The sequence below is a fragment of the Aotus nancymaae genome, unplaced genomic scaffold, assembly GCF_030222135.1.
Source record: "Aotus nancymaae isolate 86718 unplaced genomic scaffold, 86718_ANA_hifiasm-v0.15.2.pri h1tg000036l, whole genome shotgun sequence".
Lineage (NCBI taxonomy): Eukaryota > Metazoa > Chordata > Mammalia > Primates > Aotidae > Aotus > Aotus nancymaae.
In genome coordinates, this window is record NW_026988450.1 from 79,264,638 (window position 1) to 79,282,204 (window position 17,567).

Here is a 17,567-nt window from a genome sequence, read left to right on the forward strand (position 1 = left end):
AACATCCACCCGATCAGGATGTCCAAAAATTTCTTTTGACCTCTCCAAATTGGAACTAATTATTGTCCCCCACAACCCACCTTGCTTCTCCTCCTGTATCCCTTATTCTGGTGTTGGATTTATGTCCACAGGATTTTTTCGTGTACATCTGTTCTAAAAGTTAGGTTGTGCTATTAGAGACTAGATATGTGTAAAGGTTCTTCTATGCACTTACTCTGATTTGAATTGCTAGACAGTAAAAAAAATTATCTGAAATAACACATTTACAGTTTAAAAGAAAGAGGGTCAAAGATGAGTATGCTAATGATTTTGAGGAACCATGACCTTGTTCACAAACATAGATGTCAGTGAAAGGTGCCAGAAAATATATTTGTGACTATAATAACTTTATTTATTATGGGGAATGATGAATTGAGTGTGGAGAATAAGACCAATCTATTTTGACCTGCAAGTGTGATGCAACTATTTCAGACTCTGGAATCCCATGACAGAAACTTTAAGAGAACACTTGCAAGTCAGGACGTGTTTGGGAGTAAAACAGTAGCTCCGTATAATTTAGAGACTGGCTAACTAAAACATTCAGCCTTTTCATTTGGTACCTGTCTTTGGTTCTCTGTCTCTAGGCGCAGCCTGGCCTCCACACACCTCCGAGTCTCCAGGAAAGCTTGGCGCTGGGCCCGGTCTGACAGGTAACTGATGAAGATTCCAGCCGTGTTCATACACATGAATAACACTGCCTGGGCCACAACCTAAAACAAACACAGTCTGGTCAGGTGCTTAAAACAAAACTATTAGAAGCAGAAGCAACAATAAAATACATAAATAAATATAAATTTGAAAGGTAAATTCTGATGTAGTAATCCACATGTTTAATCACATGTTTGGAGAACTATGCCCTTCATTCAGATCTTGAGGCAAATGTCATCCCTTTGGAGAGGGCTCCCTTCACCACTTCCTCCAATTTAAGGCTTCTCCCCAGGTTTAGACTGGAGCCTTGATGGGAAACCTGCTGTGAAAAAGAGGGGATCTGGCTGGCTTCTTCACTCCACCTTATCTCTTTCCCCTTCACCAGCAAAAGCTTTTGGACTTTTTAAGAGGCAGGTGAATCTGGTGGAAATAAAGAGAAGAGACTAAAAGAAAAAGAAAAGGAATCCACTGATACCTTTGACTTTGAATACATTGACTACTATATTTAAACTTTGATGTTCTCAGGTCTTTGGCGTCAGGTTGATGCCAAAGCCACTTTTAAGTTCCTATAACATCCACCCAATCAGGATGTCCAAAAAATTCTTTTATCTTAACCTCTCCAAATTGGAACTCATTATTTCCCCTCACAGTCCTACTTGCTTTTCCTACTGTATCCCTTATTCTGGTGTTGACATCATGTCCACAGCATTTTTTTTGTGTGTGTACATCTCTTCTAAAAATCAGGTTGTGGTACTAGAGACTAGACATGTCTAAGATTCTTCTATGAAAGAAGTGAACAATATAGTATGAATACCTTTATTTTTATGGCTTACCCTGAGAACAGGTCACAGCTCGTGCTACGTGTGGTAGCTATAACTCAAATAGAAAACTCAGGTGGCTTAAAGAAGCAAGGAACAGAGTTCCAGACCACTGTAGTTTCTGGAAAGTGGGAGGAAAATTCCAAAAAGAAAAGAACCCAGTGAAGGGAAACCTAAAATTGTTTTATAATCTCTTATCTGAACCACATATGCAAAGGGAGGACAGTAAGCCATTGAGTTAAGGATAAAATGACTGAACTGATATTTGAACTGCAGTCCAAAAGACAAAGACTTTCTTTTGATTTCAATGAAGTTAACTACCTGCTAAAGTGAAACAGAACAAAACGAAAATCACCATTTCCAGGGGAATGTAAGAGAATTCAGTCTTAAGTATATAGCATTCACAATGCCCACAACATAGCACAGAATTATGTGACATAAAAATAAACATTAAAATGTGACTCAATCTCAAGAGAAAAGATAGTCAACATACATCTAATCTGACCCAGACGTTGGAATCAGCAGGCCGAGATTATAGCAGTTCTTACAATTTTGCTCAGTGATATTCTAGCAGTGAATGAAATTCACTGAAAATAAATATTCTAGCAGTGAATAAAAAGATAAGAAATAAGAAATAGAAACAACAAAAAAAGAAAATTTCAGAACTGAAAAACAAAATATCTGAAACGACTTGTTATTGATAGCAGAATGTAGATGACAGAAGAGTCAGTAAATCTGAAAATATGCCAATAGAATATACCCAGTTTGAAAAATATATATATTAATAAATATATATAAATAAAGATATAAAAATATATATAAATATATAAATATTAGTATTAATATATAGTATTTATTAATATACATAAATTAATAAATAAACATATATTTTATATACATATATATTTTTGGGATAGTGTCTCACTCTGTCGCCCAGGCTGGAGTGCAGTAGTGTAATACTGATTCACTGCAACCTCTGCCTTCTGGGTTCAAGTGATTCTACTGCCTCAGCCTCCAGAGTAGCTGGGATTACAGGTGCATACCACCACACCCAGCTAATTTTTGTATTTTTAGTAGAGACAGGGTTCACCATGTTGGCCAGGCTAGGTCTCAAACTCCTGACTCAAACTCCTGACCACAAATGATCCATCTGCCTTGGCCTCCCAGAGTGCTGGGATTACAGGCATGAGCAACTGTGCCTGGCCTATATAAAAATATTTTGAGGCAGGGTTTCACTCTATCACCCAGGCGGGAGTGCAGTGGCATGATCTTGGCTCACTGAAACCTCTGCCACCCAGATTCAAGCAATTCTCCTGTCCAGCCTCCCAACTAGCTGGGATTACAGGTGTACACGACCACACCTGGCTAGTTTTTGCATTTTTAGTAGAGAAAATTAAATTATGAGGATGGTTTCCCCCATATTGTTCTCATGGTAGTGAACAAGTCTCACGAGATCTGGTGGTTTTATAAGAGGTTGCTTCTTTCGCTTGGCTCTCATTCTTTCTTGCCTGCCACCATGTAAGATGCACCTTTCTCCTTTTGCCATGATTGTGAGGTCTCCCCAGCACGTGAACTGTGAGTCCATTAAACCTCTTTTTCTTTATAAATTACCCAGTCTCAGGTATGTCTTTATCAGAGGCATGGAAGCAGACTAATACAAACATGCTATTCAATAATTAGATAGTAGAAATTCTTTTTGGCACCTATTTATTTTGAAAACCAGGTTTCATCTCCTGTTACAATGTTTCAAAGAAACACTTCAGGATCTTGACCCCATTTGTTTAAAATGTTCACTGAAAGCTCTGCTCTTGTCTGCAGCTTATTTGGGCACACAGATTTTGGCACTCATCAAGTAGAAAATTTGATCAACTTTCCATTGTTCAGTCAGAATTGTGTAAGCTGAACTAATTAAGATGTCAATGATATTGGCAATTTCTACCATTAATAGTTGGTCCTCTTTAATTAGGACATGGGTACAATTAACTTTTTCTTCACAGATTGGTGTGAATTGTCTGCCCTGTGGGTTTTACCTATTCAACATGTCTCATTCTTTCTTAAAATGAGTGACCCATTTGTAAACTGATTTCTCTGGGGCATTATTTCTATGAACTTTTGTAAAGCACCAATGATTTCACAATTCTTCCACCAAAGATTCCCCATAAATTTGATGTTTGTCCTTACTTCAATTTTAGCAGAATTCATGTTGCTGTAATAGGGGCTCTTTTGTAACTGATATCTTATCCTTTTTAGTATCTTGAGTTGAATCCTGTTCAGACACGTTGCAATGTTTCTATCAGTTTATTTTGGTGCAAAAGGTTTTGAAATTCATATTATCTTACCATAAATCCATCATTTAAATCCAGCTAAATAAACAACTGTGAGCAATCAATGGTCCTGTGGAGTCAGGTGGGCATGAACTTTTTGAAAATCCCTCAGATTGTTTAGTTTGACTTCGTCATTTATAAATTTTATATCATTGGAATTATCCTTTTTTTACTAAACATTATTTTCTTTATTCAGTTTGAGGCATTCTTTGATAGTTCCTTTATTTTTACTGCTAAGTAGTATTTAATACACCACAAAATATTTATCTGTTCACTACTCGTGGACATTCTGATTATTTCCACTCCCAGGCTCTTGTGGAAAATGCTGCTCTGAACATTTTGGGTATGTTCCTGGGGCGCACATGCAAAGGCGACTCTGGAGTGTGGACTGGGAATACTCAGTGCTAACCCAATGGATACAGAATGGTCTCCCATTATGATTTTAATATCAGCTTCCCAGATTACTAACATTTTATGCTGGCTAGGTTGTGGAAGAAAGAGTCACTCTCATACCTAGTTGGTGAATGTGTAAATTTGGCAATATCTATAAAAATTGACAATATTTATACTCATGCATTCAGGTACTCTAATTCCATAGATTTATTTCATAAATATGACCACCCATGTGCAAAGATCAAAGGATATAATAACATTGTTTATAATAATAAATACTTAGAAGTAACTTAAAAGGCCTTAAACGGAGGATTGGTCATATCATAAATCCATCCAGTTGAAAACTGGGTGAGGGAGAAGGAAAGAAGTAACATCTCTATCATTTTTAAATGCACAGACACACTCAGTAAGTTATTGGGTAATTCTGGGGACAGAAACTGAAGCCTGAGGTTTTAGTCTCTACCTTTTTGGGTTTTGTATATGTGCATGCAGTGTACCTATTATATTATAATATATTAAACAGAGAACTAGATAAATTATATATATAATTTATAGATAAATTTATTGTTAAAAAGTATAAAATGCAAACTCCTCATCACTACGATAAGGATCGTTTGATCATCTTCAAAGCCATTTTGTACTATTTCTTCACTTACTCATTTTGTTCTAACGAAATGATTTCTGTTACTTTCTGTTTCTTCATTAGGTTTTTACCATTTCTGGGACATTCAATGTTGTTTCCTCTTCTTCAAACACTAATCTCTATACTTGCCTTGCTGATTCCTCTTATCCTTCTGTTCTTGGCTTTATTATTGAAAAGAGAAGAGACAAAGATGGTTTCCAGCAAGTTCTAGTTAAAAAATGCCGATCCTTTGGCCCTACTCAGACCTACTGAATACAAATATCCATAGATGTGGTCTTGGGGAACTTTACTTTTAGGAAGCTCCCAAGGTGATTTGCTGCAGTGGGTACACAAACTGGCATCAGGAAACCTCCACTTTATGTCAATGACCTGATGATCATGTATAACACTGAACTTTGATCTCCTTTTTATATGTCCATCAGCCTTCCACAATCTGAACTCCCCCAGGGCAGAGCTGTGTCCACTGTCTCTATCTCCTAGCACAGGGCCCAGCATCCCAGTGCTTCATACACTTGCTGAATCTGAGTTGACACAATAACATGAGTGAATTCTAATTGCCCACCTCTTTGGTCCAGTTTTGTGATAGTCGAGAAGAGGAAAGCTGTTACTTTGAGGTGAGAAGTGCTCTATGAATTCTTCAGGAATAGGAAGACTCCCTCCTCACTTTCTCCCTCTCACTCCCCCAACTCCAGGAGTGGAAAGGGCCTCCATGAAGCTGAGGTGATAGACATAGTGTGGGCACTGCTATTTGATGCCAGAAAGTTCAAAGTTGTAAAGACTCACTGAGCCAGCTTCCCCACTGATACAGGATTTGTGTTTTAAGGGTCTACCTCCCTAGAGTGGAGGTGGGAAATGGGGATAGCTCCCTGGGGGAGCCCTGAGGGGCCCCTCCTCTCCACTCTGCACTCACTGTGTGTTTTCTGGTACCACAGGAACATGCACTATATTTTCTTCGTAGCACACTTTGTACAAGGAACATCCCCACAGTCTGCAGTCCAAGCTGTTGAAGGCTAAAAGAGGCCTGCTCTATTCAGAGCAGAGAAAAGGTACTTCCACTCATTTCTGGGTCTCCCCGAAGCATCCAGTCAAGTATGATTGTGTGTCTGGAAAGACCAGCTCTGGGAAAGTGACCACTGGGTCTGTGCCTTCAGTTCATTTTCTTTTAAACATTTAGACAGGAAATAAAGGAATGATGTGTTGCAATCCAGGACTGACTGATTTCCATTTGGATATTTTTCAATACTTTCTTTTGTGGATCTTTTACCCTGGTTTGTCTTTAGGTCTGATGTTTCATCATAAATTTTGGAGGATGTTAAAACTGAAACTGGGAGACTAAATAATAACAAGCATAACTTACTTTAGTTGAGTTCATATTAAGTGTGGAACACTTTACAAAGTGCCTTTCATATATGTTCTTATTTAATGTCAGTGAGGAAGGAGCTATTATTATGTTTTTTTTTACATATGAGGGAGCTTGGGATCAGAGAAGTTAAGTAACATGTCTAAAGTCAAATAGCTCCAAAATGGCAGCCCTGGGAATTGAGTACAGGAGGGTGGGGTCTAAGCAGGAGCTGGTTAGGATCTGAAGAAGACCTTTGATATTCTGAGAAAACAAAGCCCAATCAGGAGATAGGAGTATAATTTAGTAAATAAATACTGAACAATGCATGAAGCAGGTTGAATATTTTGCCACAATGCACTGGGTATATACGAAAAATGTAGGTAAAGGTCTCGTATCTGCAGGTGAATGAACCTGGTTAGAGAAGTGTTGGCATCATTCTCTAACAGATAGCTAGCATTTGTTGAGCAGAGCACTTAATACATGCCAGAAATCATTCAACGTACCTTGCAAATTTCAATTCATTTAGTCTTCACAATAGCTCAATATGGTAGACACTATAAGACAAGCATTTTGTAGACACAGAAGCTGAAGCTCGAAGTTTAGTCATTTGCTTGAGATAATAATTGGTGCAGATGGTAAGGCTGAGGTGTGAACCCTGGTAATGGGAGCCAAAGCCTGAACTATAACAGCTGTGGTTGCCAACCCCAGGCCTGAGTCTCTGCTGGACTAACAGAGACAGTTCACTCCATCAACACCCTAGAATTTGGCCATTTTTACAGATCAGTTCTTGAGCCTGGTAAAGGGGAAAGAGCCCTGGGAAGGAGGTGTGTGTTGTCTGTAGGCCTTTCCAGCACAGGCCAGAAGACAAGGTTGGCTTCCAGGTAGCTCTAGGAAATAAAAGAGAACCACCTAAGGCAGGAAGAGGGTCTTAAAAATCATCTTAAGTGAATCAGCAACCAACAGAATGGGAAAAAATTTTTGCAATATACTCATCTGACAAAGGGCTAATAGTCAGAATCTACAAAGAACTAAAACAGATTTACAAGAAAAAAAAAAACCCATTCAAAAGTGGGCTAAGGATATGAACAGACACTTTTCAAAAAAAGACATATATGAGGTCAAGAAACATATAAAAAATGCTCATCATCACTGGTCATTAGAGAAATGCAAATCAAAACCACATTGAGATACAATCTCACACCAGTTAGAATGGTGATCATTAAAAAACCTGGAGACAACAAATGCTGGAGAGGATGTGGAGAAATAGGAACACTTTTACACTGTTGGTGGGAGTGTAAATTAGTTCAACCATTGTGGAAGACAGTGTGGCAATTCCTCAAGGACCTAGAAATAGAAATTCCATTTGACCCAGCAATCCCATTACTGGGTATATATCTAAAGGATTATAAATTTTTCTACTATAAGGACACATGCACACGAATGGTCATTGCATTACTGTTTACAATAGCAAAGATCTGGAATCAACCCAAATGCCCATCCATGATAGACTGGACAAAGAAAATGTGGCACATATACACCATGGAATACTACGCAGCCATGAAAAACGATGAGTTCATTTGTAGGGACATGGATGAATCTGGAAACCATCATTCTCAGCAAATTAACACAAGAACAGAAAATCAAACACTGCATGTTCTCACTCATAGGCAGGTGTTGAACAGTGAGAACACATGGACACAGGGAGGGGAGCATCACACACTGGGGTCTGTTGGGAGGGGATAGGGGAGGAACAGTGGAGTGTGGGGAGGTTGGGGAGAGATAATATGGGGAGAAATGCCAGATATAGGTGACAGGAGGATGAAGGCAGCAAACCACCTTGCCATGTATGGACCAATGCAACAATCCTGCATGATCTGCACATGTACCCCAGAACCTAAAGTACAAAAAAAAAAAAAAAAAATCACTTGATTCAATTAAGATGTTTATGGAGCATTTCACTGTGAATGAGGTCCTATTTCTGTCTAGGGTCTGTTTGTCTATACCTTCCCTCACAAAGGTGTTCTCAGGCACATCACCTTATCTCCATCTATAAATCGCAAAGCTAAGGCCCTGAGAGTAACTTTCCCAAAGCTAAGTAGCTTAGGAAATTCTGAAGTGGTGATTGCCACCTGGGCTATTCTGCCCCAAAGCATGAGGACCAGGAGTGAGTGAGAAAATCTGGAAGGAGATTGGATGCTTTCCATAGCTCTCTGGGGTGTCTGAAGTCTGCAGGAGGTGGGGTCCTGAGAGAGTGGGTGGGGCAGCTTCCCACCAGAAGCCTTTGCACCTGCCAGATGCTGGAGCTTTTGTAATCAGAGACCTGGGTTTGCATCTCTCAGCTCCACCACTTGCTAGGCATGTGAGTTTAGGCAAGTCCTTTTATGTCTCGATGAGCCTCAAATTTTTCATTTGACCAATGGGAATAAACCCTTGCCTCACAGAAGTGAGGTTAATACTAAATATGTGTGTATATATATCTCTATCTCTCTGTATAATATATACATATACTACATATTCAAATATTATATATACATTATATATATACTGTGTATGAATGTGTCTAGCAGATAACAAATGCCCAATAAACATTAGATATATCTTGAAATATGAGGCCATCTCTTTTTCCAAAGTCTAGTTTATGGTGTAATTTTTTTCTATTTTATTTCTGGATAAATGATGCATCATGGATGTTCTTCCTCCAAGTTAGGAAATATCACAAAGGACCATAAAGTATTAAAGTCTTCTATATTTATGGTGCTTTACAAAGAACTTTTATGTCCATTATTTACTATACAGGGACGAGTAGGGGTGGGATGCTTAGGAATCAGACAGTGGCCTTCAGTTGTATTGCTGCCATTTACCCCAGGGGGACTGTAGAAAGTCACTATCTTCACTAGGAGAGTGGATACTAAAAGTGTGATTTGCTGTACTACTCATAGAGCTTAGCAGTTTAGCCCAGTGGCTAAGAATTTGGGCTTCTAATAATGCCATTTACTTGTTATGTAAATTTGACTCAGTCGACTTTTTTGGTCCCCAGATTTTCTTACCAGGAAAACAGGAATATCTTCCTCAAAATATTGGATAATCGATGAAATTAGCAAAAGGCCTGTAACACAATCATTACTCAATATGTATTGACTGTCGTTGCAGTTATTGTGATCATTATTGTTTTCACTGTCTCTATGTCACTACGGTGAGCTATTGAAGGGATTTAGCAGGTAAGTGACTTGGTCGGGTTCGTGTTATAGTAAGGCCACTTGAGATGTAGCACGAGGAATAGTTATTGTGCAGGTTAAACTTTTGTTTTTGTTTTTGTTTTTTTGAGACGAAGTTTCACTCTTGTTGCCCAAGCTGGAGTGCAATAGCACGATCTCGGCTCTCTACAACCTCCACCTCCCAGGTTCAAGCAATTCTCCTGCCTCAGCCTCTTGAGTAGCTGGGATTACAGGCATGTTCCACCACACCTGGATAATTTTTTGTATTTTTAGTAGAGACGGGGTTTCACCCTGTTAGCCAGGCTGGTCTCGAACTCCTGACCTCAGATGATCCACCCGCCTCGGCCTCCCAAAGTGCTGGGATTACAGGCGTGAGACATCGTGCCTGGTCGTGCAGTTTAAATTCTTTAAGGATTCAGTGAAGAAAGGGATAAGAGAGGAAGAAAATTCAAAGGAGTAGCTGCAGAGACAAGGGGAAGGAAAAAAATTCTCTGCCAACATCCTCTGCCAGGGTTGTGGGCTCTTCCCACAGCTGTCGGCTCTGTGTCCATGCTTCCTGCCTGCCCTGTATAAATAGTACACATCAAATTGGAAAAAGAGTTATAAATAGTACATCGTGAAGCTTAAAAAATAACTTAGCAATAAAGTAATACACTTAAGTAAAAATCTAAGGAAAGGTAAAAACTGAGGCCTGCTGAACTCAGCTGGCATATAATAAAAAATTAAAACTGAATGATGAAAAACCTCTATTAACAACTTGAATTCCAGGAATAATATCCTGAGAAATTGCAAAGTAAGAAGGGAAAAAGTAGTCATTTCAAGTGATAACAAAAAGAAAGAATTTTGAAAAAAATGAAAAGAACAAGAACAGGGATACAAGTTTTTTTTTGTTTTTTTTTTTTTTAAATAAACTTAAAAAACTGAGGCTGGGTACGGTGGCTCAAGCCTGTAATCCCAGCACTTTGGGAGGCCAAGGTGGGCAGATCACAAGGTCAGGAGTTCAAGAACAGCTTGGTCAACATGGAGAAGCCCTGTCTCTACTAAAAATAGAAAACATAGCTGGGCATGGTGGCAGGTGCCTGTAATCCCAGCTACTTGGGAGGCTGAGGCAGGAGAATTGCTTGAGTCCAGGAGGTGGAGGTTGCAGTGAGCTGAGATTGTGCCATTGCCCTCCAGCCTGGGGCAATAGGAGTGAAACTCCATCACACACACACGCACACACACACACACACACACAACATTAAGGAATAAGTAAAAATGTTAAAGGCTAAAAATAAGAAGGCCTATAATTGAGAGAGAGAAAAAAAGAAGTGATTACAACATTTAGAAATAGATGAGGTAAAAAATGATGAAGAAATTTTATAAATATGAGAAATATAACAGCTGGTGGCAAAAATTTTAAAGATAAATTATGCTAATGCAAAGTAGTTTAAGATACCAACATATTCAAAATGTCTATTCACCGTATTCAGAGAAGTGGACAAAACAAGTAGCCATAATTATTCCAGGAGTGTTTTGCAGCCTGGCATAATTCTACCATTTAGAAATCCTGCCAAACTCTTCAGGAGGGGATTTCGAGAGAACCTCTCCTTACACACTCCAACTGTTTTCTAGATCCTGTGCTTTAGCCTGTACACATGCTATTTTATGGACAGTCCAATAGCAACCCTGCTTGGGCTTATTAGCTCCATTTCACGGAAAAGAAAAGCAAGGTTCAGAGAGGTTAAATAATTGACCAAGGTCACAGAGCTAGTAAGTGGTACTGTCTTGGTTTGACTGGGGCATAGGGCTTTATTTTAAAACCAGTACAATTCTGGAAAGTCAAGGAGGAACTTTTATCCATTCTTTCTCCTAGGGTCCACAGATTATGGGTGAGCTAAGAATAGTTATTACATTTTTAAAGAAGTGTGGAAGAAGGAGGAGGTGGAGGAGGAGAAGGGGAAGAGGAAGAGGAGGGGGAGGGAAATTATGTGGTTGGCAAAGCCTAAAATATTTACTTATTTACTGTCTGGCTCTTTGCAAATAAAAACAAACAACAACAACAAAAACAAAAACTTGTTGAGCCTTTCCTCCCCCACCATGCTGGAGTAACTGCAGAGAAAAAAAATTTCCTTTTGATCTTCACAGCTATCTGGAAGGGGTGGGGGAAGATTTGTTAAGAGTGAAGTCCTTGAGCAGGTGAGAGGATGGATCTAGTCTAGTGTACTATGGAGGGATTAGGTTTACATGAGCAAAGAACAGGCAAAGTAGGTAGGTAAATAGCAGGGCATTTGCAGCAAGTCTGAACTTCATAGTGTAGCAGACAGGTTGCCTGTGACCTGCCTCCGAACACCCTCCCCAGCTTTATCTTTCTTTGTTCTGCCCCTGAAAGTCTCGCGTGTACCTCCCATTCTCACTCCACCTCCCATGCTTTTTCGTTGAAGCCATATATTTTTCTGGCCTGCTCTTTCTGAAGCTTCCTCCTCATCTGTCTGACAATCATCTACTCAATTCATGGAGGTCAAGACTCATCCTGGCCAATCACTCTTTTCTTCCTTGATCTCCCGACCTGTACCCTGTATAAAAATCTACTATTGCCCTTACATGTTGGTGATCAGGCTCATCTATTATGAACTCTATTATCCCTAGGGCTTTGCACAGTGCTCACATTTATTCATCACAGTGCTACTTCTTATTCATCCAAAGAGTCATCAAACATTTACTGAGTGCCTCCTATAGGTCAAGCGTGTGCTAGAGCTATACGTATGTGGACCAAACACAGGTCTTGACCTCTTGGAGCTTACAGACTAATAATATGCAGACCTTCCATGGGGGAGAGACTAAAGGGGTGTGAGCCAGGCAGCCTTCTCTTAGGGGAAGACTACGCTAAAGCAGATTCTCATGGACTCTCACAGCGAAGAAGAGGGAAGTGTACTTCTTCCCCTCTTAACTGGCTGGGATAATTCTGTGGTTTAGGGATTTCAGAGTTTGAGAGTCAGAATTTAACTCCAAAACCCCACCTCTGAGAGCCTCTGAGTCTATTTTAGTTTTTAACTCACTGGTGATCTATTATATACTATGTGCCAGACACTACCTGTGGCTCAGGGGATATAGAACAAGTCTCTGTTCCCTTAGATCTCATACTCCAGTGAACTTACTGTCTTTTCATATGTTAAATAAATAAATAAACAAATCCTTATGACCTAGAGTTATTGAGAGCCTAAAATGAAGCAGCACTTGTCAAGTCATTATCAAAGGGATTGGAAATTACCAGACAGTGCATGAGGATTCTTACTGGGTGGCTCTAAAGGTTAAATGAGGCCATTGAAAGTACTGTATAGAAAATACTTACCATTTGCCTGATACACAGTAAATACCCCAAAATGGCAGCTGCTACTACTGCTGTCCTCACACAGGCTGCCTCCACACTCAAGCACTGGGCAGAGACTATGAAGGAGCCCTTGGGATTTAATGCTTTCCCTCTCCTCTCTGGTTCCCTCTTCTGACTCTTATTTCCTCCCTGTGCACTTCCTGGCTTCTAGTCACACAGGGTAACTTGGAGTTAACTGGACCAACTTGGCTGGCTATTCTCCTTTGGCTCCTAAAAAGCTGCCCTTGTGTGCACCACTCTTTGCCCTGAAAGGTTGATATCTCTGAACTGCGTCTATCAGGTTTCTTCATCTTCAGTTTCCATTTGGGTTTACCATGGCTAGTCAAAGTGGGAGACAGAAAAATCAGGAATGACAGAGAGTGAGATCTGAGGCAATTGCTCATCCTACTGTGCTTGAGTTTGTGCAATTATTGCATTCCTCTACAGTAGAGGAGCTCTTGTGAGGCCCTGGTGATACCGTCCCTCCCCTTGCCCATTCAGGCCCATAGGAGTGGAAATAGCTTCCTTTGCAGCTAGTCTATGGGTGTTTCATCAAGCCTTATGGTTCCCTTAATCCCATTTCAAAACTTTGCTTCAGCTCACTTCATTTACTCCTTTGAATGTTTGTTTTCTGCTGGAACCCTGAATAATAGATGAACCACACCTTTGGTTCCCTTTTCCTTAAATGTCTCCATGCTGTCATTCCAAATTCTCTCTCTCTCTCTCTCTCTCTCACACACACACACACTACTTCTTCAGCATGCTTCACAATGCACAAGAAGCAGCTTCTCTTTCCCCGAAAGCCCCCTATCTTTTAGGCTGTCCCCCTCTCACATTTCCTTCCAGCAAACTCTTATCGTACTGCCCTGTAGCTCCTGTCAGTTCCTGGGTCTTGTCTATGTGTTCCTGCAGGCAGGGGTTACTGCTATCCATTGATGTATTCTTGTACTTGACACACAGCAGTCATTCAGTAAATCTTTGTTGACAGGACACTCCTGTGGTTGTCTGTAGGAGCCACTGGGAGATTTGGCAGGAGAGGCACTGAAGAGGCACCAGTGACCTCTGTGTGCTCTAGCTCAAGGGAAAATCAAATGCCCTTATCAAAAGACTGATTTCCTGGGCAGTGGGGCTTTTTCAAGTTTATTTACTCTGGCAATGATGAGATTTTTCCCCATGACTTACTATCATTAATAAAGGATCTGCTACCTAAAAAGTCTATCTAAACGTGGCATGATTCTAGACCTTAGTTTTTTTTCCATTTGCATATGGAACACAAAATCTTAGGAAGCTTACATTTTTGCAGTCACAATCCCTGGTGGCTTAGTGGATAGATCACTCCCTGGGTCACCATCAATGATGGGCAACATTGCTGAAAAGGGAAGGAATTGCAGGAAACACAAATAACAAGTGGTTCTCTCATCAGTCCTGTTTAGATCTCCATGAGAAATGTCAGAACTGAGGGTTTCCAAAAGACCTGTAATAATTTCCCCAGAAAGGCATGGGTGAGTGCCAACGCCAGATGACAACGTTTCCATGGAGGCTTTGTGCTCAAACAGAGGATTTCAGTTTCTTGATGATACTAATCTTTTAGAACCATTCATGATTTATCTGCAATGGATATATAAGATTCTTTGCTTATTATGCCAATGAAGAGAGGAAAAAGGTATCATGTCCAGTGCAGATAAAATTCCAAATGAAGAGAAACCGTATCTGGCAAACAGTAGGCACACAATAATGAATGAAGGTACAAACAGTAACAATAATAAAATATTTCATGCAGACATAGTTATTAAATTAATTGATTAAACTCTTTTAGCTAAAAAAGCACATATTATTGAATTAGCTTTTGATGAATACTAATTACTCAGGGAGGAAATAAGAAGCCGATATGAACTATGTTAGGATTCCATGCATGGTTTTCTTCAGGCAAAACCTGCAAGTACTAGATCTCCCAGATTTCCAGCACCATTTCTAAGGTGAAAGAGGTATGTCCTACATCCTTATTAGTGATCTCAAATGGGGGCTATTTTATCTGCCAGGAGACACTTGACAATGCTTGGAGACATTTTTGGTTGTCACATCTACAGAGGGCATGTGCTACTGGCATATATACTGGTAGAGGCCACAGAGGCTGCCAAACATCCTACACTACACAAGGCATTCTTCCCTCCCCCAACAAAAAATTTTCTAGCTCTAAACATCAATATTTTGGAGACTGAGAAACCTCTTAGAGCTTAGCAGTCACCAGCACATAGTAGATGCCCAGTAAATTATTGTCAGATAAATGATAGGTGTGCAGCTTCATTTACAAACTTGATTTGTTTGCAAAATATAGCAGTTATCTTTCAAACATTTCCAAATTTCTAATCCTGCAATAGGGATTTATTTATTTTTGTTAATGTGACTTTAAAGCTATCCATTGAGCTGCACACTGAAGGTACAAATATGATCATGATAGATGATCTCTTTGCCCTCAAGTAGTTCAAGTATGGTGAGGAAGACAGATAATTAGACATGCACTTACCGCATAGAGGAATGAGTGTTAGAACAGAGGTACACTGAGACAATTGATACCTGTCATGTGAACAGCTGATTTTATTGAGTATCTACTGTGTCATAGGCATTGCTACCCATTAAATTCACATATTCAGCTAATGAGGTAGGTGCTATTATTATTATTAGGGTGACCATATAATTTGTTGTCCAATCAGAATGGTTTTGACAATGAAAAGGATTGTTTGTAGTAATTCTGTTAGGGTTTTAACCTAACAGAGTTAGGTCTAAACCTACTTTTTAATAAAATAGGTCTAAACCTCAGCTTTTCCTAAGAGATAGGGATGTATGGTCAGCCTAATCCCCAGTTTATATGTGAGGATACTGAAGCAAAGACAGATTAAGTATCATGCTTCAGCTTACCCCTCCATACACATTTGGAGCCCAGGAAGTCAGGCTTCAGAGACTTATACAATTTGGCTCTGTGTACCCACCCAAATCCAACCTCGAATGGTAATAATCCCCATGTGTCAAGGGTGGGACCAGATGGAGGTAATTGAATCATGGGGATGGTTTCATCCATGGTGTTCTTGTGATAGTCAGTGAGTTCTCACGAGATCTGTTTTATAAGCATCTGGCATTTCCCCTGCTGGCACTCATTCTCTCTTCCGTTGCCCTGTGAAGAAGTGCCTTATACTATGATTGTAAGTTCTCCTGACGCCTCCCTAGCCATGTAGAACTCTGAGTCAATTAAAACTCTTTTCTTTATAATTTACCCAGTCTTGGCTATTTCTTCATATTTGTATGAGAACAGACTAATAAAATAAACTGGTACCAGGAGTGGGGTACTGATATAAGAATACTTGAAAATGTGGAAGTGACTTTGGAACTGGGTTACAGGCAGAGGTTGGAAAAGTTTGGAGGTCTCAGAAGAAGACAGGAAATTGTGAAAAAGTTTGGAACTTCCTAGACACTTGTTGAATGGCTTTGACCAACATTCTGTTAGTGATATGGACAATGAAGTCCAGGCTGAGATGGTCTCAGATGGAGGTGAGGAACTTCTTGGGAACTGAGCACTGGTGACTCTTGTTATGCTTTGGCAAAGAGATTGGCAGCATTTTTCCCTGCCCTAGAGATCTGTGGAACTTTGAACTTGAGAGAGATGATTTAGGGTATCTAGTGGAATAAATTTCTAAGCAGCAAAGGGTTCAAGGGAAAGCATAGCATAAAAGTTTGGAAAATTTGCAAACTGACAATGCAACAGGAAAGAAAAATTCATTTTCTGGAGAGAAACTCAAGCCAGCTGCAGAAGTTTGCATAAGTAATGAGGAGCTGAATGTTAATCACCAAGACAATGGGGAAAATGTCTCCAGGGCATGTCAGAGACCTTAAACGGCCTTCCCACTACCACCCCATCACAGGCCTGGAGGCTTAGGAGGAATAAATGGTTTCCTGGGCCATGCCTAGAGCCTACCTTGTATTGTAATAATCCCCATGTGTCAAGGAGGGGGACCAGGTGGAGGTATTTGAATCATGGAGGTGGTTTCCCCCTTTTCCCCATGCTGTTCTCATGATAGTGAGTCCTCAGGAGATCTGATGATTTTATAAGTGTCTGGCATTTCCCCTGCTGGCACCCATTCTATCTCCTGCTGCCCTGTGAAGAGGTGTCTTCCACCATGATTGGAAGTTTCCTGAGGCCTCCTCAGCTACGTGGAACTGTAAGACAATTAAAACTAATTTCTTTATAAATTATGCAGTCTCAGGTATTTCTTCATATCAGCATGAAAATGGACTAACATGAATACTACTCTTTTAAGCATTAACTATACTATGCTGTAAAGATAGTGCATTAGAGTAGAATCTAAGGATGGTAGGGAATCCAGGAAGACTCCCTGGATAAGGTGACATTTAAGTTGATTCATGAGTAATGTGTAGAAGTTAGGCAAGCAAGGATGGGGGAAGTGCTTTAGAGGAGCGATGGGTAGAAAGGCAAGAAAATGCAGGAAGCATTTGGAGAGGTAAAAAACACCCAGAATTGCTGGAGAATCAGATGGTAAGGTTCGAGTGGCTGCACATGGTGGGGGAAGCAAGGAGAGAACCAAGAGATTACTATACTTAAATGTTTCACATAATAGTGCCATTATCTCCTTAAATCCTCATACAAATCCTACAAAGTATGACTTCATTGCTTTCCATGAAAAAGAAAGATAACTTAGATAGCTTACCTAACTTGCCCAAGAATTACATATTTACAATGGAGCTGAGAGTATGGATTCCAAAATAGATTTTATGTCAGTGTATCC

General features: G+C 39.9%; 1 protein-coding gene across 2 annotated transcripts in view; it reads right to left on the reverse strand.

Moving 5' to 3' along the window:
- ADCY8 (adenylate cyclase 8) overlaps positions 1 to 17,567 on the reverse strand; it is a 250,218-nt gene that overhangs the window by 201,322 nt on the left and 31,329 nt on the right. For both annotated transcript variants that reach the window (XM_021666890.2, XM_021666891.2), the window contains exon 2: positions 600 to 749. In XM_021666890.2, the coding sequence (XP_021522565.1) occupies positions 600 to 749 (150 nt within the window). The remainder of the gene's footprint in view (positions 1 to 599; positions 750 to 17,567) is intronic.